The following is a 21,794-nucleotide window of genomic DNA, read 5'->3' on the forward strand; positions in this document are numbered from 1 at the left end:
TGCTCTGGTAAGGCAGCCCGGGCTCTGCTCCCTAAACAGGAAGTGTCTGTCCTATATCACTAATGCTCTGCCCTACTCTAACTCCTCCCCACTGAACAACGCCCATGCTGCCTGTACCTTACTAACACACTATTCTATTCCCTATCTCTTTGATGCCCCCACTAGTCTAATCCTAATCTATCCCTAAGCCTATACACAGTACATTACAGTACATAACAAGTATAATAACTTTAGTGAATCAAGAGGTTCCGCACAAAATCATGTGAACAGCATCCATGGGAGAGGAGGCATGTGAGGGTCCCCGCCACTTCCTTACAGCTGCACCTCCTACATATTGGGATAGGGTCTTGGAGATGGGTATACCCCTTTTTAAATGATCACTGAACTGTCAGACCACTTAATTGCATTTGTCTATATATGAGCTTATTTATCAATCCGCAAATCACTTTTTGAAAAGTTTTGCCGTGCCGCTGAATCCATAAGTAGCAAGCAATGCATGTAACTGCATGCAGACATAGTAGAAAGGCAAACTGTAAAATTGGGGCAAACAAGCCATTTGGGAATTCTTGTAAGTGAAGGAAAGGAAGCTCAAGTACCTATAGTGCTGGCAGAATGCTGATACCGAAAAAATGCCAGTAGAAAAAGTGTATGGCAACCTAAAGAACATTAGAATTGTGACAGTTCTTGGAGAGATTGGACTGGTATGGACACCAAAAATAATTTTAACTGATTGTGACAGTAGCAAGACCAGTCATGTCTACAGGTTTTGTCCAGCAGCGCTAAAATCTGCTCTATTGTGTATGAAATGTTACCTAATTGAAATTTACTGTTCAAATGTGCCCTGATAATCTGGTTACTGCCTCTCTACTGGTCTTGACATAGAAGGTTTTTATCACCCCCTCGAATGTTATCGTATGACCAGTGTCTGGGGAAATAATGTGTAATGGCAATAAAGCGCAAATAGGGCCTTATCTGAGTAACAATGGGTAGATTGTGGGCGATGGTACTCACCTGGTATGTTGTGTACCCACACCCCACTAAAAGGCTCAGGGCTGCTGCGGACCCACGGTTTGGATAACAGGTGAAAGGGTTAATTCTGTGCTGCCGGTATAAAATTAAAAAAAAGAACAATGTCCAGGAATGCAGTTCATTTGTCATCTCATTTTGACGTTCCAATCTTCTTCATCAGGACATAGGTACACTGTGGTTTGTCCTGATGAAGTTTGGCACTTCAAAACACGTTGACACAGCACATTCCTGGACATCGTTCTTTTAATACTGCTGGCAGGGCAGAGTAAACCCTTTTCATTCCTTTCACCTATCATATGACCACTGACTTGCCTGAATGATCTGGCTGTCCGCCTCAATTCATTTACCAAGCCAGCCCCCTTCTATGTATCAGCATAGATAGTGACCGCAAAGGGGGCTGGCTTGGCACTGAAATAAGTCAGATAGCCAGCCTACCTCCTAAATGTTACCAAAACATTGAAGGGTCTTAACCCCTCCTGATTCATAGAATCGTAGAGTTGGAAGGGACCTCCTTGGCCATCTAGTCCAACCCCCTGCTCAAAGCAGGATTCGCTAAATCATCCCAGACAGATATCTGTCCAGCCTCTGTTTGAAAACTTCTATTGAAGGAGAACTCGCCACCTCTCGTGGCAGCCTGTTCCACCCATTGATCACTCTAACTGTCAAAAAGCTTTTTCTAATATCTAATCTGTGTCTCCTCCCATTCAGTTTCATCCCATTGCTTATAGTCTTTCCTTGTGCAAATGAGAATAAAGATGATCCTTCTACAATGTGACAGCCCTTGAGATATTTGTAGACCGCTATTAAGTCTCCTCTGTCTTCTCTTTTGCAAGCTAAACATTCCCAAATCCTGCAAGCTTTCCTCATAAGACGGGGTTGGCAGACCGGTCACCATTCTGGTCGCTCTTTTCTGAACTTGCTCCAGTTTGTTGATGTCTTTTTTAAAATGTGGTGCCCAAAACTGGACACAGTATTCCAGATGAGGTCTGACTAAAGAGGAGTAGAGGGCAATAATGACTTCATGTGATCTAGACTGTATGCTTCTGTTAATACATCCTAGAATTGTATTTGCCTTTTTTGCTGCTGCATCACACTGTTGACTCATATTCAGTCTGTGATCTATTAGTATACCCAAGTCTTTTTCACATGTGCTGTTGCTTAGCCCTATTCCTCCCATTCTGTATATGCTTTTTTCATTTCTATTGTCCAGATGTAGTACTATACTATATCTACAGCATTTCCCTGATCCACACAATCAGTGATTCTGTCATAGAAGGAAATCAAGCTAGTCTGACATGACTTATTAGTTACAAACCCATGATGACTGTTTAATCACTTCATTCTTATCCAGGTACTGACATACATGTTGTTTAATAATTTGTTCAAAGATCTTTCCTGGTATAGAAGTCAGACTCACCGGCCTATAGTTGCCTGGGTCCACCTTCTTCCCCTTTTTGAAGTTAGGAACAACATTTGCTCTTCTCCAGTCTTCTGGGGCTTCTGCTCTCCAAGAATTTTCAAAGATTATGGAGAGGGGTTCAAAAATTTCTTCTGCTATCTCCTTCAGTACTCTGGGGTGTAATTCATCTGGACCTGGAGACTTGAATTCATTTAGGTTAGCTAAGTGTTTCCTCACTATCTTTCTGTCTATAGATATTCTGGATTCTTCTATTCCCTTAATAGGACAGTGAAGAACAGTTCATGTTACATTTCCTTTCTGAGAGAAAACAGATGCAAAAAAAGGAATTTAAAAGTTCGGCCTTCTCAACATCCTGTCTTACCATTTCATCATTTTCATCCTGTAAAAATCGTATAGCATCTTTGACTTTTCTTTTACTTTTGACATATCCCCAAAATCCTTTATTGCTTTTGACGTCTCTTGCAAGCCTCAATTCATTGTCGGCTTTAAATAATCTGATTCGTGCCCTGCAGGTTCTGCAGACAGCATTATATTCTTCTTTAGATATGCCTCCCTCTTTCCATTTTATAAACACTTCTTTCTTCCTTTTTAGCATGTGCTTAAGTTCTGTGTTCATCCATCCTTAAATGCTTCCTATTCTTCCCTCTTTTTGGAATTGTTAGCAATTGTGCTTTGAGAATTTCATTTTTCAAGATTTCCCATCCTTCCTGGACATTTTTGTCTTTAAGGATATCCAGCCATTGGATCCCTCCAATTCTCTTTCTGAATCCCTTAAAATCTGCCTTTCTGAAATCTAACATTGACGTCTGAGTCTTCACAGGTCTTCCGCCTCTAGTTATCCAAAATTCTAAAATAGCATGGTCGCTACCTCCTAGGGTCCCAGCCACTTTTACCTCCTCAACCATTTCCTCAGTGTTTATAAGGATTAGATCCAAGGTAGCAGTTCCCCTTGTTTTCTCCCTTACCTTTTGGAAGATAAAGTTGTCAGCAAGAGAGGATAAGAATTTCCTTGACCTGTTAGTTTTGCCTGAGAGAGATTCCCAACAAATGTCTGGATAGTTGAAATCTCCCATGACAACTATGTCATATTTTTTGGAGAACTCGGCCATTTGATGCATAAAGAGTTCATCCAGATCTTCAGCTTGCACAGGCGGCCTGTAGTAAATGCCTACAATAGTGTCCTTTCCATTGTTCTGTCCTTGTATTCTTACCCAAACAGTTTCCACAGAACTCCCAGATCTAATTGCTAATGTTGGGATCAGACGTCACCCAAAAAATGTCTCAAAAGTCGGGGCGCCACGAATGACGACAGATTAGTGTTAAAACAATGTGACAGCTGCTCGTCTTATAGAAGGCATTGCTATGTGAGGAATGGCATGAACGTCTTTTTCCTGTAACATCATTGTGTTTGCTCTTCTAATCGGAGGCCATTGATGGCGTCTGGACGTGGAGATCTCCTTCTGAGTCAATTATCAGTCAGTTTGAGTCATTTAATGAGCCTGTCGTAATGGGTCATGAAAACATTCAGGATCAATAGCGTGTCAATAATCCAATCACACCGGGGCGGCTACAATCCGGATCGTCTGTTTCCAATTCTTCTCTGTAATTGTATCAGTGATTGGTTCATATGTGGCAGTGCTGTGTATATAACCACTATATGCTGTGTGTGTGTATACTATATATCCGTTATATGCTGTATACCAGCTCGCGAGTGTAAGGTGCCCTCTTGTGGTGGTCTGCATCGCAGTGGATATCAAGGACGCAGGGCTGAGCAGCACTGGGTATTCTCTGGGTGCAGTACGGCCATTGGCATAACTGCGCTCTACAACTTTCTTGGCACTACATGGGCATTGTAAAGGAGGAATGAATGGCACTATATGGGTGCACTATGGCACGGTGTGTAGCTGGCATGGGTAGTCTTACATGCCAGGATGTGCTGTGTGCAGGGAAAAGCTGTTTCTCTAAATTAACCTGTGGGTTGCTATAATGAAAATTTAAATCTAACCCATTATAGAGCCTTAAAGTGGGCATGTCACGTGCTGAAAATACTATTTTATTTTTACGTGTTGTAAATGCCGCTGTTCTCCTGAATCTGGCGTTGTTTTTCTTTTGTTCCTACGCCTTACCATTCCTGAGTTATGGCCGCCTCTTCCCTGCAGGAAAAGCTGATCTTTTCAGACAAGTGGGCCTGGTCCTCAGTCTTTCTCTGTGGGCGTTTCCTTGAACACCACACCCAATTGTCTAAATAAGACTAGAATGATATACAGGGAATTGGAAGCCATATCTCAGGAATGGAGAGGTGTAGAAACAAAAGGAAAACTGCCCCAGATTCAGGAGGAGAGCGTCATTTACGACAGGTTAAAAAAGTGACGTTTATGGTAAGTGACAGGTCCTCTTTAACAGAGCGGTCACCTCTCGGCCATGATCGTAGGAGTCTCAGGAATGGACCCGCACCTGTATCTCAAGGAAAGGGAGAGGTGGCCTAGGTCCGGATGAGCCGACGTCTCTCTGTGGTTAGTCGCCCCAAGATCTGATTCCAGTTTAGTGCATGAAATAGAAACTATCGATGGCGAGAGGAGAAATGTCTCCGTGCTAATAACATCACACTCCCCACTGCATATATAAGTTGTAATTCTCTATTATGTTACCAGGCAACCCGCTTCTACTGACCTTCAGGTATGTAGGCTTTTGTGTACTCGGTGCCTGAAAGGTTTTGACTTTGTGTGACCCAGGTAACAGCGTGTCATCTTGTCGTTATAGATGGATGTAATTCTATGAGGGGTTAATTAATCGTAGTCATTAGAAAACATTAAATACGACCTTTAATGTAAAGCTACGTATGTGTGGACAGTCATGAATGTGTATGGTGGCTTTGGGCAGTTCTTTACTCTCCACATGGATACAGATGATTCTGCATTTGTCAGTAGTTCACCCCTTGGGATAGGTAGATTGCTACATAGATTGGGGTATTTGAGTTACTGCAGCTGTATTCCCACCAAACAGGGAATGACAAGCTGGGCTATTTTTTTTTTTCTTTTTTTTAGGAATTTTCTGGCTTACAAAGTCCTGAGATTACAGCAGCATCAGCAGTGCCTCTTCCCCCAATTTCCTTCTATGACAGAATCACTGATTGGGTGGATCAGGGAAATGGTGTAGATTTTATTATTATAATATTATAATAACTTTTATTTTTATATAGCGCTAACATATTCCGCAGCGCTTTACAGTTTGCACACATTAGCATCACTGTCCCCGATGGGGCTCACAATCTAAATTCCCTATCAGTATGTCTTTGGAGTGTGGGAGGAAACCCACGAAAACACGGGGAGAACATACAAACTCCTTGCAGATGTTGTCCTTGGTGGGATTCGAACCCAGGAGTATATCTTGACTTCAGCAAAGCATTTGACAAAGTATTTCACACAATCCTTATTGAAAAAATGACTAAGTATGGAATGGACAAGGCAACTGTTAGGTGGATTCATAACTGGCTTAGTGATCGGACCCAAAGAGTGGTCGTAAATGGCTGCACATCCAGTAGGAAGAATGTCTCAAGTGGGGTACCACAGGGCTCTGTCCTGGGCCCTGTATTGTTCAACATCTTTATCAACGATTTAGATGAAGGAATTGAGGGTAAACTGATTAAATTTGCTGATGACACAAAGCTAGGAGGGATAGCTAATACTAGAGAAGAGAGAGAGAGGATTCAAAAAGATATAAATAAACTGGAGAAGTGGGCAGCAACTAACAGAATGGTTTTTAACAGGGAAAAATGCAAAGTACTACATCTGGGCAATAAAAATGAAAAAAGCATATACAGAATGGGAGGAATAGGGCTAAACAACAGCACAGGTGAAAGACTTGGGTATACTAATAGATCACAGACTGAATATGAGTCAACAGTGTGATGCAGCAGCAAAAAAGGCAAATGCAATTCTAGGATGTATTGACAGAAGCATACAGTCTAGATCATGTGAAGTCATTATTTCCCTCTACTCCTCTTTGGTCAGACCTCATCTGGAATATTGTGTCCAGTTTTGGGCACCACATTTTAAAAAAGACATCAACAAACTGGAGCAAGTTCAGAAAAGAGCGACCAGAATGGTGACCGGTCTGCAAACCCTGTCTTATGAGGAAAGGTTGCAGGATTTGGGAATGTTTAGCTTGCAAAAGAGAAGACTGAGAGGAGACTTAATAGCTGTCTACAAATATCTAAAGGGCTGTCACATTGTAGAAGGATCAACTTTATTCTCATTTGCACAAGGAAAGACTAGAAGCAATGGGATGAAACTGAATGGGAGGAGACACAGATTAGATATTAGAAAAAACTTTGGAACAGGCTGCCACGAGAGGTGGTGAGTTCTCCTTCAATAGAAGTCTTCAAACAGAGGCTGGACAGACATCTGACTGGGATGATTTAGTGAATCTTGCTTTGAGCAGGGGGTTGGACCAGATGGCCCAGGAGGTCCCTTCCAACTCTATGATTTTATGATTCCCCCTCTTCCAAGGGATAATGTTTTTTCTTGCAGAGAGTGACATGCCAAGGTGAGGAGACTTTTAATCCTTGCAATACTCCTCTGAGAAATATGCATATTGTCTCTTCAGAGAGAAAGAGGAAGCAGAGATCCTAAAAGTCAATATAGACCCTTTAACGAGCCTTTCCACATGACTTAGGATAAAAGCCAAAACCAATATCTCAATTTGCAGACACTGTGTTTCAGGGTACTGCCCCTCATCAATGCAAAGTGTTTGTGGCCAACTAAATACGTTATATATTTTTTATTTTTTTTCCTACCCACATGGTTACTGGAGGCTAGAAATAGTCATGTAAAGGTTACTCAATGTTATGTTCACTTGTCGCCCTCTAGTGGCAACAATATTATTATTTTTTTTTTAAAGATGCTTTTACAAAAAGTTGTTGCACCTGTTTTCTCGTTAATTTACACCCAAATTTTGCAGCTTTTAATGTTTTCTGCCTAAAAGCAATGGGCACATGTGCTGCACTCAACACTTTTGTTGTTTTGGCTCGAAAGTGGAATATTAATCTTTGCTAAATGTATTACCAGCATGCACCAGTTTTTGGTGCAGGTTAAAGGTCTTAGTTAAGCCAAAAAAGAGTTGGTATAAATAAGAGAGAAGAGGATTCTAATGTCTAGCAAGATGTGGCAAGTCTCTTACACTGCATGTTCCACTACAGTACAGCTTCGGACTACCAGGAATGATAAGGGGGTGTGCACACGCTGCGGATTCTGCTGCGGATCTTTCCGCGTGGATTTTGCAAAATCCGCAGGTAAACTCTCAGGTCAAAAGACCTGCGGATTAGCCTGCAGTTTGCCCCTGCGGTTCGATACCTCTACAATGGAGCAGGTGTAAAACCGCTGCGGATTCCGCACAAAAGTGGCATGCTGCGGATTTGAAACCGCAGCAAATCCATGCAGAAAAATCCCCACCGTGTGCACTGCGGTTTTTGATTTCCATAAAACAGCAGAATCCGCAGCGTGTGCACACACCCTAACGGTTCCGCTGTCTACATATTCCACTAGAAAAAAGTTGGATTGTGAGCAGGGAGCTGAGCTATGAGTTACTCTAATGTCTTATCCGGTCTGTACGAGTCCCCTCTGAATTGCAATGTACTGCGGCGTATGTTGGTGCTATAGAAATGATTATAAATGTACAGTCTATATTCTGTTGCATCTAGAGCAAGGATGTCAAACTCAAATACACAGAGGGACAAAACTGAAAGCATGGACTAAAATCTCGGGCCAATATTTAAAAAAAAAAAAAAAGTCTACAAATGAGGAGTAGAGTTGAGCGACTTTAGTCGGATCGGGTTTCATGAAACAAAATTTGTTTCAGATGAAACTGGTCCGACTAGGGCAAAAATAGTCGTAGTTTTGTCCGAAACCCGACCACAATGCAAGTCAATGGGAAATAAAAGTCGGCATTGAGCGGATGACATTCATCCACTCAATGCCGACTTTTATTTCCCATTGACTTGCATTGTGGTCGGGTTTCGGACAAAACTACGACTATTTTTGCCCTAGTCGGACTAGTTTCATCTGAAACAAATTTTGTTTCATGAAACCCGATCCGACTAAAGTCGCTCAACTCTAATGAGGACATTTTTTGTTATCAAATATAACAATGAACCTTTTCATATTGACACAAACTTAAAGGGGTTGTCCCATGAACAAAAACCACATGCACGGTATGATGACCATACTGTACACCTCCCCCGCCCCCTGGTAAAGTATGATTCCACAACTGTAATCCCCATACAGCCTTCCATACAGTATAAGGCCCACACATAGTGCTCCATACAGTATAATGGCCCACACATAGAGCTCCATACAGTATAAGGGCCCCACATAGAGCTCCATACAGTATAAGGGCCCCACATAGAGCTCCATACAGTATAAGGGCCCCCCACATAGAGCTCCATACAGTATAAGGGCCCCCCACATAGAGCTCCATACAGTATAATGGCCCACACATAGTGCTCCATACAGTATAAGGGCCCACACATAGAGCTCCATACAGTATAAGGGCCCCCCCACATAGAGCTCCATACAGTATAATGGCCCACACATAGTGCTCCATACAGTATAAGGGCCCACACATAGAGCTCCATACAGTATAAGGGCCCCCCACATAGAGCTCCATACAGTATAATGGCCCACACATAGTGCTCCATACAGTATAAGGGCCCCACATAGAGCTCCATACAGTATAAGGGCCCCACATAGTGCTCCATACAGTATAATGGCCCACACATAGTGCTCCATACAGTATAAGGGCCCCACATAGAGCTCCATACAGTATAAGGGCCCCCCACATAGAGCTCCATACAGTATAAGGGCCCCCCACATAGAGCTCCATACAGTATAATGGCCCACACATAGTGCTCCATACAGTATAATGGCCCCCCACATAGAGCTCCATACAGTATAAGGGCCCCCCACATAGAGCTCCATACAGTATAAGGGCCCCCCACATAGAGCTCCATACAGTATAAGGGCCCACACATAGTGCTCCATACAGTATAAGGGCCCACACATAGTGCTCCATACAGTATAAGGGCCCACACATAGTGCTCCATACAGTATAAGGGCCCACACATAGTGCTCCATACAGTATAAGGGCCCACACATAGAGCTCCATACAGTATAAGGGCCCCCCACATAGAGCTCCATACAGTATAATGGCCCACACATAGTGCTCCATACAGTATAATGGCCCACACACAGTCCTCCATACAGTATAATGGCCCACACACAGTCCTCCATACAGTATAATGGCCCACACACAGTGCTCCATACAGTATAATGGCCCACACACAGTGCTCCATACAGTATAATGGCCCACACACAGTGCTCCATACAGTATAATGGCCCCTCACATAGAGCTCCATACAGTATAAAGGCTCCCACACAGCCCTCAATACAGTATAAGGGCCCCCAAATAAAATACATCCTCTCCTCATTCCCCCGCTGCTCCGGTTTCTGCTTGTTCTAGTCCTCTGCACTGCTCGGCACAGCAAGCGCATTGTAATGACGTAATCTCGCCTGTGGAGGGAGCGGGCCAAATATACTCGGCCTGCAGGCCAGATTTTGAAATGTGTCCTCTAGAGGGAGCTCATTGTATACAGATTTATTGAGTTCTACTAAAATCCTTAAAGCCCTATGCGGTGAGCGCCCTCTAATGGCAGCTGCAGGCAGACGTAATTTTATTACTTGGCTGGATGTATGAATAGGTGACTTTTTCTTCTGGTACAGAGGTAAAGCCCAATGCTGAGCCTATTGATATCAATGAGGGTGACACACTGTGTACTTGTCATTTTATTTAAAGGGGTATTTGCATCTCAGAATAATTGCAGGAATAGTATTGATAAGTGATTATTTGATAAAGTGCTTGTTGAAAATTGGCAAAGTTACTTATTTCGGCAGTGGAGGGGTTTGGTGAGGACTTTTGGTAACAGACACTTATTAGTAGCCCCACATGTGTTTGCCGCCTTGTCTCTTATTAAAGCTTAGCTCCCATTCACTTGAATGAAACCACATCAGTCTTTTGTTACCGGCTTCAGCCGCATGTGCCGGTCCCAATGTAATATGGTCCTGGCGGAGCCTGGGACACGAGTCCAATGTAATGTTAGTGGGTGAGACTTCTCGTTATTCCGGCTCGTTCATACGTGACCGTCGCTCTAATAAAATTTTTTATTTTTTTTCCTCTTAAATCAATAATACACATGAAAATATACAAGTTTTGTAATATATATTATCAGAGAAATCTGCTTCTTCCTTTTATTGATCTTTCATTCTCAATTCATGGGTAAAATTCAGTGAATACAGACTTTCCCATTACTGAGATAGGAGATAACAGTTGGTGCTTCTGAAATTCTATGGAGGAGCTAGTAGAACAGACATTCTGAAGCAAGTTCTCGTAAAATTACACTTCTCCATATAACTTTCTGAGCACCAACTGTCATCTCTAATCGCAGTAATGGGAGAAAGTCTATATTCACTGAAAACCCATTTTATTGGATCAGTCCAGGAGGAGAAAGGAGCAGAATTTTCTGATAGGACGTCTGACAAAAGTTGCTTATTTTTATGTGTAATATTAGTTTATGAAGGGGCGGACCTAACCGACGGTCACTCTTTAATGGTCCGCACTGCTGATGATTGCTATACTGTGATCAGGATGCAAGCTGCTGCTCTTTCCAAACCTCTCTGACTTCTTGCATCTTTGCAGCCTGGCGAGCAGTGTCATGGGATAGGTATGCCAGGGTATAGCACACTGCCCACCGCAGAAGATGGACATGTTGGAGAAGCAGAAAGGGAAGCGGATGCGGCTGGACCAGATCTGTGAAGGTGAGCGGACCCAAAGTCAGACGCTGAGCGCGCGTGGTCTTCCTGACTATTTTTAATACCATTTATATCTACTCTCATGATGACCGTAACATTTATTAGGACTTAAAGGGGGTTTCCAGTGGATAAATATAATTTTTTAAATGTTGGCTTAAAGTGTAGCCACCGTTCTAATATTTATTTTTTTATCTCCCATAAAACATTACTACATGGGGGGAAAAGAAGGAAATGTGTGATATATCTTGTCCTCATTATTCTCCACTTCCTGGTTCTGCATGGACACACAGGAAATGGGTGGAAATGTCAACCAATCACTGGCCTCAACTGTGACCCGCCTCAGCCAGTGATTGGCTCAGCAGGCATTTCCTGTGTGTCAAGACCGGACCAGGAAATGGAGACTTGGAGGCGACGGGAGCTGAATTTTATTGTGGTGGGTCATAATTTTTCATGGGTGCAGCTGTTGAGTTCATTTTCCCCTTCACCATTGAGGTCTGATGAACTCCCTCTTCTGGTGAAGGAAGGTAGTGAGGCTGATTACCAAGCACCTGAGCAGAATGATGATGACTGGGTGACTGGAATTGCTGACTGGATATAAGGCAGCCGACGCCCTTCTGGCTTGCGGGTGATTTCTCTGAGGGATTCTAGGAGACCAGTCTGATTCCTGCTCCTCAAAAGCTAAGTTTTCTGCTCTGCTTTTTGCATTTGTGTTTTGGTTTTGTTTTGCCTTGTTTTTCTGGATTTCTGCCATTCCCTGCCGGGGTGAGCTGAATTCCTTTTGCTCTGTCTTCAGAAAATACCTGAGTACAGATATAGTCTTTTTGAAGCCTAGCGTCTTCAGGGCTTTTTTCCCTATCAGTCTGTTGGCTCTTGTTTTGATAGGGTTTTGGCGGATTGCAGACAGCAGCTTTTCTATCCTGTCCTATCTAGTTAGCTTGGGCCCCATCGTTTGCTCAGCCTATCTTTCTATCTGTGTGAGTGTTTTTTCATCTTGCTTCACCGTCATTATATGTTGGGGCTGCCTATTGCTTTGGGGTCTGCTCTGGGGCAGTTTAGATTTCCCTTTCTGTCTTTAGGCTATTTAGTTCTCCGGCTGTGATCGAGGGGTCTAGGGCACTGTAGGAACCCCCCACGGCAATTCCTAGTTGTTGTTGATAGGTTCAGGGGTCTGCAATCCGATAGCTGCCAACTTCTCTGGTTTTGTGGACTTAGCTAGTATTTCTGTTTTTGCCTCCTACGGTGACTCATTCATAACAGATGCCACCAAAATGACCATCCAATAAATGATGGCAAACTGCAGAGTCATGTGCTCTGGATCAGCAAACATGGGATTTTTTTTTTTTTTTTTTTTGAGCAAGAACTCAATTGCAACCCTAAACACTAGTGAGAACTGAGCCTTACATTGAGCCCACTCCTTGTGTGGTCCCGGGATGGGGTCTTCCCGGAGTACACAACACGCCTGTTCAACAGCTCTGCAGCTAGCAGGGGTTGTCGTTCTGTATGACTGCAGACTTGGGAATCCTCGTATCACGCGTGCTGTGAGGATTGTGTGTGTATGATCCCCTCCCCCTCCCCCAGTATGCGATTTGCATACATTCGGTCACGTGATGACTAGACTTGCACAACCTTGCTGAATGCAAGTGTATTGCACAAGGCCGGATACAGTCTAGTCGTAATGTGGCTGCATGTGTGCAAATCGCATACTTGCAGTCCCATGACTGCCTGCTTCCAACGCTGGCAACATCGGAGATTCCTCCCCCACCGGAGATACCCAAGTCTGCAGTCACTTTAAGGCCTCGCTCACACGCGTGTATCATACGGCAGAGTGCTATGCCATGTTTTATCGGATAGCTCCCTGACCAGTGTTATACTATGGGGCAGTGCTGCAGCGATTATGGTATTTTCTCATGCTGATTCTGCAACGATTGGCAGCTCTGCTTACATGCACCTATACAAGTCTATGGGTGCGAGTGAAAAAAACATCGCACTGCACTCGGATGTCATCCAAGTGCAGTCTGATATATGCTGACTCTGGCCATGGAGGAGATGGATAAATTACTTTGTCTCCTCTGCACCTATGCTGCTATCCTCTCGTGCGAGAGGATCGGAGCACTGACACTCTGCTCACAATCGCAGCAGAGCTGGAGCCAAGGGTCATTAGCAAATCACATCCGATGTGATACCCTGGGATGTGTAAGAAAATAAAACGTTTGATTTTTCTTTATGATCTGTGGTCGACCTAAGTGAATGTGATTTGAGCTGCAATACCAGATGCAGCCTGTAAACAAGAGTGGCGCTGTTTGTGGGGGGGGGGGGGGGAGCAGATTCATATTTTTTTTTTTCTAAACTTTTTATACATGTTCATTTTTTTAATTCATTGTGTTTTATTTTAATAATGTCAATTTTACCCTGTAAGATTTTCATTGTGGGCAAAACTTTTTACAACTTTTTGTAACTTTTTTGCATAGAATGACCCCGTTTGACTTTTATTTCCAAATCTGAATCAGAAAATCTAGAGGTAAAGAGGTAAATGCTCTCTGGTGACCATTGTAATGACTTCTCCGGATTTCCTGTACTATCGCACGATATGGCTGACACTTCTCTGTAGATACAAGCCTTTTTAAGCTGACATATCGTTTCCTATTGCACTGGCTCCTAAAATATTCCTGGTTGACGTGTGTTCCTGTGCCGTGACTAACGCGTCCTTAGCCGGGCTCCCTAATCTCTGGTCTTTACCTCGAGTGGCCGCTCCGTGGGGGGCACACCAGACCCCCTTCCCAATCCTTCCTGCCGCACCATCTGCCGCTCACTCGCAGCCAGGGACAAGAAAAAGCCACAGATGTGCTGAGCGCACCCTGACGTCACGCCGGTTCTTACCGGCTCCGCACCTGGTTATTGTATATAAATAGGTGGCGCAGCCGCCGATCGCTCACACCCAGTGCCATGCTATTATTAGGCCGGAGCGCTGTCCGCCGGCGGGGATATGTCACTAGGTAGCAGATTATAATGATCTGATTGATGTAGCAGAGCGGAGTTTGGTGCCTAGTGACAATCAAGATGCCTCATCAGTGGTTTACATGGGACTGCAGGTAAAGCCAATTCATCAGATTGCTTTTAAGGCTAAGTTCCCACGATGAGTTTTTGGTGAGTTTGTTTTTTTTTTTTTTTTTCATTGTATGTTTAAAAAAAAAAAAAAAAATGCAAGTAACCTATTTTACTTTAATGTGTGCAGAAAATGTGCAACATCCAAAGCTCCTCGTGGGAATGAACAAAAACTGCTTCAGCTCAGCTACATCTGTACATAAAACAGGCGAGGGATCTAAGCGCAAGACTTAAATAAAGCCACTAAAGAGCTCAGAAAAAGACTAAAGCGTTGCATACACACTGCCTGACAAACCAACCTGGTGGGCTCACTGACAAACTCACAGTTAACTCCTTCTGCAGCCAGCAAGACAGTGCAACCCAGATTAAAGGCCAACTTGGCATCATTTTTAATTACGGTATGCCCAATAGCAAAATTACTTTTTGGCCCAAAATATGTGCATTTAGGTAAAAAAAAAAAAAAAAATTCCCAAAAAGTGGACAACCCCTTTAACTTTGTGTCACAATAGATGTCTCCCTTTTTTTCTAGCTTGCTGTCCACTACTGTTCAGTAAAATCCATCATTATTAGCTGAGATGTCTGGCATGGGGGTAAGTCTTTCTTTCTACAGGGAGAGGGTCTTCAAGAAGTGGGCTATTGCCCCTTTGCTCATGCTCTCTTGTCTGTCAAACTTTATATGGACTTAATACAGAGGTTGGCTTTCAGTTCACCTAAGGCAAGTCATTGAGTTTGGGGAAAGAAGTTTTAGCACCTATAGTGCTGGCAGAATGCTAATGAGACAGAACCACCTACTGTACACAAATGGGGTGGATTGCAGGGTATAGAGGAGAATCAGGACCGTTCCTGGACATATTGGTCTGTTTTGTGCCCCAAAAGCCGTATTGACTAGGGTTTGAAGGCAGCGAGGCTGTGCTTTTTCTACAAATTCTGTGCAAGAATGGGGAAGCTGTAAAGTATAATAATAATAAACTAATTAATAAAACTGGCCAGTCCAGTGATCTAAATAAACCATTTTCATATTCCCAGTCCAGTACAGGCAGGATTCAATATGTCCCTGATGATGATGTGCACATTAAGGCCAGGGTCACACTACAGAATAACACGGTCACTTGCTATGCGATAAAACAACACATAGCACTCGGCCTAGTGTTATACTATGGGGCAGCTCACATCTGCCATTATTTTCTCAGGCCGATTCGGCATTTTGTGATTGGCAGCGAAACTTTGCTCCTAGTAAAACATCACACTGCACTCAGATGTCATCCGAGTACAGTCCGATATACGCCAAGTCAGGCCAAGGAGGAGAAGGAGAAATTAGTTTATCCGTCTCCTCCGCACGTGTGTGCTGCTATTCTCTTGCGGGAGGGTTGGAGCACAGAGCGTTGACACTTGGCTCACACTTGCAGCAGAGCAGGAGCCGAGGGTCATTAGCATATCGCATTTGACACTCCCCGCATACAATACGGCGATGTGATTCCAGCCTAAGGTTACATATTCACAATGAACTTTTGGTGATTTTTTTTTTTTTTTGCTGCTGCAAATATATATATATGTGTGTATATATAATTTTATATTTTTTCTGCCTGTATAAATAAGCGCAGAAGTGTTGCTTTCTTGTACAGTGGGCAACTGAGAAAAAAAATAGACATTACTGCATGGTCTAATTAGATGTATAGCCAACCCCTTGAGAAAGCTGACCTATTTTTCCTTACAGCACTGCCATCTGCTGACCACAATAATTTTTTTCCCCCCATATTTAAATAGTACTTCTTACCAAACTTTTAAAACATTTTATTTTGCATCTGTTGCACAGATATTGGCAATCAAATATTTAGCATTTAACGTTAAGTTGACTCATTAGCTCAATGTGGGCGTTTGTTTTCACAGAGGCGTGTCCTTCTCCCTGTATAACGACAACCAATCATAGGCTGGCAGCAACTTACAAGTGTAGAAGGACATGTGATGTCATCAGGGTCACGTGACTGGAGTCCAGCAGCCCTGCCAGGCCGGAGTGTGCCACCTAAAGTGTCGCAATATCTGGAGTTAATGCTTCCACACATGGTTTACAGGAAACACACACTACCTTTTGTAGCCACGTTGCCTTGTAATACAGCTCTGTTCCTTTCAAGATAAATGTATGATTGCTGGGGTACCGGATCCTATGAAAATGGTTTCATCTTCAAAAATAATTTTTGTTTTTCTCCGACTTGAATGCCGAAATTGGTGAACGACTGTTTCACCAATGCAGCCAGTTCCAGACCATCTATCGTGGGCTAAACCAATCGTTTGGTAAATCTCATCCAATGAACGTTCATTGTGGTAGAAATCGATAACGTGTCTCGTTCTCCCCCCATACTAGACATCTGCAAGACTGGAATAGTTGCGTTTTGTTCTGACCCTTTTGTCTTCCTCCTCATTGGGCAGAGAAGATGTCCTGATACTTGGAGAAGCCATAAATACAGACCTTTACGTCTACAGATTTAGCTTTACGAAGTTTGGCACAAAATTTGCTTCGAGGTACAAGGCTGCTTAATTGTGGCAGCGCAATGTATCCATAAACTGGGCCTCATAATAACTTGTGGCAACGTAGCAAACTACATGATCGTTACCAAACGCCTCCGGTAAGGCAAAGAAGTGTCCGCTGTGAAACCTTACTACTAATGACTTGCGTTGGATTGCATATTGTTGCTGCAGCGCACACATTTCTTGTAGCCCTGACCCGTGTTTCATGTTGTTCCTGGTTACTTTGTTGTCAAGTCCTTTTGAAACTCGATCACCGCCTTCATCATCGTCCTGTAATTTATTTATGGGCCCCTGGTGATCAGTAACCGATCCTGGTGCCCTCTAACCTTCTGTTATGAGATCGGTGCCCCCCTTTGGTGCTTTGTTTGCTTTTGTACCCCGATCCTTCAGTTTGTACTTCACTGTATTCGAAGACGCCTCTGCTTTGGAAACGGTGCTGACGTGAACATTCGCAGGGAGCGATCACATTTCTGCAGAAATAGATACTTTATTTAACGCTGACACAGTCCGCCACTCTTCAGACAGATTGAAAGAACCCCTGAAGCAGCGAGCGACACGTCTGAATATTCATTATTTTGTTCTATGATTCTCTTTCTTTTGCTGAGAAATTCATTCTTTCACCATAGTAACAGTGGCTGCCACATTGCTGCCTCTCCTTCCACAACAGAGGCAGCCACAGTGCCGCCAACCCTCCCTCCACAACGTGGCATTGACCATGCAGCCACAGTGCCGCCACCCCTCCCTCCACAACGTGGCATTGACCATGCAGCCACAGTGCCGCCACCCCTCCCTCCACAACAGTGGCATTGACCATGCAGCCACAGTGCCGCCACCCCTCCCTCCACAACGTGGCATTGACCATGCAGCCACAGTGCCGCCACCCCTCCCTCCACAACAGTGGCATTGACCATGCAGCCACAGTGCCGCCACCCCTCCCTCCACAACGTGGCATTGACCATGCAGCCACAGTGCCGCCACCCCTCCCTCCACAACGTGGCATTGACCATGCAGCCAGAGTGCCGCCACCCCTCCCTCCACAACGTGGCATTGACCATGCAGCCAGAGTGCCGCCACCCCTCCCTCCACAACAGTGGCATTGACCATGCAGCCACAGTGCCGCCACCCCTCCCTCCACAACGTGGCATTGACCATGCAGCCACAGTGCCGCCACCCCTCCCTCCACAACAGTGGCATTGACCATGCAGCCACAGTGCCGCCACCCCTCCCTCCACAAGTGGCATTGACCATGCAGCCACAGTGCCACCACCCCTCCCTCCACAACAGTGGCATTGGCTGCATGGTCAATGCCACTGTTGTGGAGGGAGGGGTGGCGGCACTGTGGCTGCATGGTCAATGCCACTGTTGTGGAGGGAGGGGTGGTGGCACTGTGGCTGCATGGTCAATGCCACTGTTGTGGAGGGAGGGGTGGCGGCACTGTGGCTGCATGGTCAATGCCACGTTGTGGAGGGAGGGGTGGCGGCACTGTGGCTGCATGGTCAATGCCACTGTTGTGGAGGGAGGGGTGGCGGCACTGTGGCTGCATGGTCACAGTGCCGCCACCCCTCCCTCCACAACAGTGGCATTGACCATGCAGCCACAGTGCCACCACCCCTCCCTCCACAACAGTGGCAGCGACCATACCACCACTCGCTGGCCCTTCCCTCCACAACAGTGGCAGTCACAGTGCCTCCGCGGTCCACTCGCTTCACAACAGTGACAGCCACAGTGCCACCACCACCCCCTTCACAACAGTAGCAGCCACAGTGCCCACCGCCACCCCCTCCGCATCAGTGGCAGCCACAGGGTCACCACTGCCTCCTCCCTCTATAACAGTGGTAGCCACTGTGGCCCCTGCCACAGCCAGCATCACCTGATATACATGGTTTGCCCCAGTCACTCTGTATGGATCCACCCTACCTGGTCTCTTAACCGGCTGTTTCTTGTTTCCTCAGCTCGATCAATGTCAGGGCAAAACTTTGATAAACAATTTAGGTCCACAGTGCTGTGATGACTTCATCGCTCTGGTGTGAATGGGTGGTCCAAGCCTTGCCCGAACCACTCCAGTGCTACTGTTTGAACAAGTATCCTATACAGCTCTATAAGGCTGCAGAGGTGGCTGGGCTGCCGCTTATTGCACATGCTCCGGAGAACCCAACTGTTTTCATAGCCGAGGAAGAGAGAGAACAGCAAATGAGTGGAAAACAATATCAGGAGGAGAGGTCAAAATTGAAAATTGATAATATTTAGTGCATTTTAGATTTCTCTAGTTGCCCACCACGACTGCACCATAGGAGGATACTCCCTGCCCCAATAGGGACAGGAAACCCAAAGCGTTCAAATGGCCCCACCCCCACTTCCTCTTTCCAGTGTTTTTCCTGTCCGTATGGGACATGAGGAGGTCCTCCGGCGGTGCTCTGTGACAGAGAGGCGTAAATTACCTGTGCAAGCCGGGCAGCTGAGGTGATCGCTCCAGCCTTCCCCTCCTGGAGCTGCTCCCATCTCTCCCGGACTCGAGACCTTTTCCGCCCTTCCTGCGCCTCCTGGCAAAGCAGGTTGGCAGGAGCCGGGGTCCTCTTGGGAGCTCCCCTTCTTTCTCTCTCTTCTGCCTTCTGTTTGCGTGTGGCAGGCAGTGACCAGAAGTGGTCAGACGCGGAGCGGGTTCCACGGTGGAACGCACCACTGAGAGATGCGCTTGCAAGTAGACAATTTATTGCTGAAAGTATGATACCGATACACCGGAGGATTGGCCAGAATCGTCTGTACCTGGGGGCACTTTCGAGGTGAGGAAGAGTGGGATTTTCATCCTAGCAGGATGACTCGCTGAGATCTCTGCCCCTATATAAAGAGTCCAGATGAAAGTCACCACAAGGTAGGACCTTTGCTGTGATGGAGGGTGGTCGTTCTTCTTGCTCTGCATCTGCAGAACCCAGCGCTGTCCCAAACCCAGTAAGTACCTGGCTTGGTGTCTTTATCTTTGGAACAGGAATGTCCTTAGGGGGGAGCTATCCCAAGGGAGGTAGAGGCAGAAACATCTTGCTCTCCCAGGCACAACTTCAAGAAAAACAATGACGTTGAATCGGTAGGGGGTGGATATCTGGGTTCCTACCCCAGTGGGAACTTCTTGCCTCCAATCAATGGGTGAGGCAATCTGTCCAAACCAAAGTAAATATTGAGTTCTCCTCCAGACCTCCACAGATATTGAGTAACCTCCCTGCCATCTCAGGAGTTACAAAACGCCTTAACGACTGGTCTCCAAAAATTAGGGCCCTGTCACACATAGCGACTCACCAGCGATCCCGACAACGATATGAACTTGTCAGGATCGCTGGTGTGTCGCTACATGATCGCTGGTGAGCTGTCAAACAGGCAGCTTCACCAGCGATCAGGACAGCGACACGCAGGTAACAAGCGACGCACGTCCCTTAGTTACCCACTGTGTACCTTAGTTACCAGCGCGCTGGTGCAGGGAGCTGGTAACCAAGGTACATATCGGGTTTCTAAGCGCCGTGATGCTTACTAGAACAATCCCATTCACCCAATGCATCAAAGATATCTGAGGTTTGTAGTAGCTCAGGGACAGCAAGTACATCACTATCAATTCAATGTCCTCCCGTTCAGCATTTTCTTTGGCACCACGAGTTTTCACCAAAATAATGGCAGAAGTGATAGCGGCTATCCGGAACAGAAATATCTGTATCGTGACTTACCTAGACGACCTACTACTCGTAGGTCAATCAGAAGTTGTCTTCAGGGGCCAAATTCGGGTAGTGTTGGGTCTTCTAACATCTTTTGGATGGTTAATAAATTATCAAAAAGCCAACCTGGTACCAGGTACCAGGAGAATCTTCTTGAGAATAATGTTGGACTGATACGGTCCAAAATGATAGCCTTGTGGGATCAAAGAAAAGCATCTCAGGTTAGCAATGTCAGCGCTAGCGTCCATGACTTCCTGCATTCCAGTGTTAGCTTGGGCCCAAGCCCACACAAGCTGTCTGCAGTCCCACATTCTATTTTGCTGGGACGGTGCCCTGGGGTCTCTGAGCAAGACTATTTGCCTATGCGGATGAGTAAAAGCCTTCCTCCGCTGCTGGCTCAAACCAAAGAATTTGGGCAGGAGAGTAGCTTGGGATCAAAATCCCCCTATCAACTGTCACAATAGATGCCAGTGGAAAAGGATGGGGAGCCACAGTCTCCCATGTCACATTCCAGGCGATATGGCCCCAAGATGTCAGTCTTCCAACTTCAGGGAGTTGAAGGCAGCAGAAGAAGCAGTAAAAGCAGCAGTAGACTTGGTAAAAGGGACTCGTGTAAAAATATATTTGGGCAATTTCACCATAGTGGCTCATCTGCGACATCAAAGGAGAACAAGACCAGAAAACCTGAGGGCAATTTCAACCAGAATCTTTGCTTGGGAGGAACAACACGTGTTCTCTGTCTGCATTCCATCTAAAGTGGTCTGCTAACGTGCAAGCAGACTTCCTCAGCAGGAAAACAATGCACCCAGGAGAATGGAGCCTAGGTGGTGGAGTTTTTCAAGGGTTAACAGAAAAATGGGGTCTCCTGGAGGTCCCTTCCTTCTAACGCCATTGTTGGTAATTCTCTATGTAGGCGGAGATACAACTTGCAATATTTGTAATCTGTTGGTAATTGATGAAGGAGCTCTGTTTCCACATGAGTTTCTTACATAACGGGCATTTGCCGTGACCCATTTGGGAAGCGTTAAATAGCTGTGAATGGGTTAATGCCCACCTAATCCCAACATGGCGAGCTAATGAGACCATCTGCTCCCCCCCAATCATATTCAATTTCTGTGCTGTACGGCCGCCGGGGCGACATCAACTAACACGTAGGGGAGTTCT

At 45.2% G+C, this 21,794-nt stretch overlaps 1 protein-coding gene across 2 annotated transcripts in view; it reads left to right on the forward strand.

Annotated features, from left to right (window-relative positions):
* Positions 1–21,794, forward strand: part of CTBP2 (C-terminal binding protein 2) — a 105,629-nt gene that overhangs the window by 36,007 nt on the left and 47,828 nt on the right. For both annotated transcript variants that reach the window (XM_073546410.1, XM_073546409.1), the window contains exon 2: positions 11,198–11,316. In XM_073546410.1, coding sequence (XP_073402511.1) covers positions 11,259–11,316 — 58 coding nt within the window. In that variant the 5' untranslated portion in view covers positions 11,198–11,258. The remainder of the gene's footprint in view (positions 1–11,197; positions 11,317–21,794) is intronic.

The sequence above is a fragment of the Dendrobates tinctorius genome, unplaced genomic scaffold (genome assembly GCF_039654945.1).
Source record: "Dendrobates tinctorius isolate UK_male_01 unplaced genomic scaffold, ASM3965494v1 ptg000147l, whole genome shotgun sequence".
Taxonomy (NCBI): domain Eukaryota; kingdom Metazoa; phylum Chordata; class Amphibia; order Anura; family Dendrobatidae; genus Dendrobates; species Dendrobates tinctorius.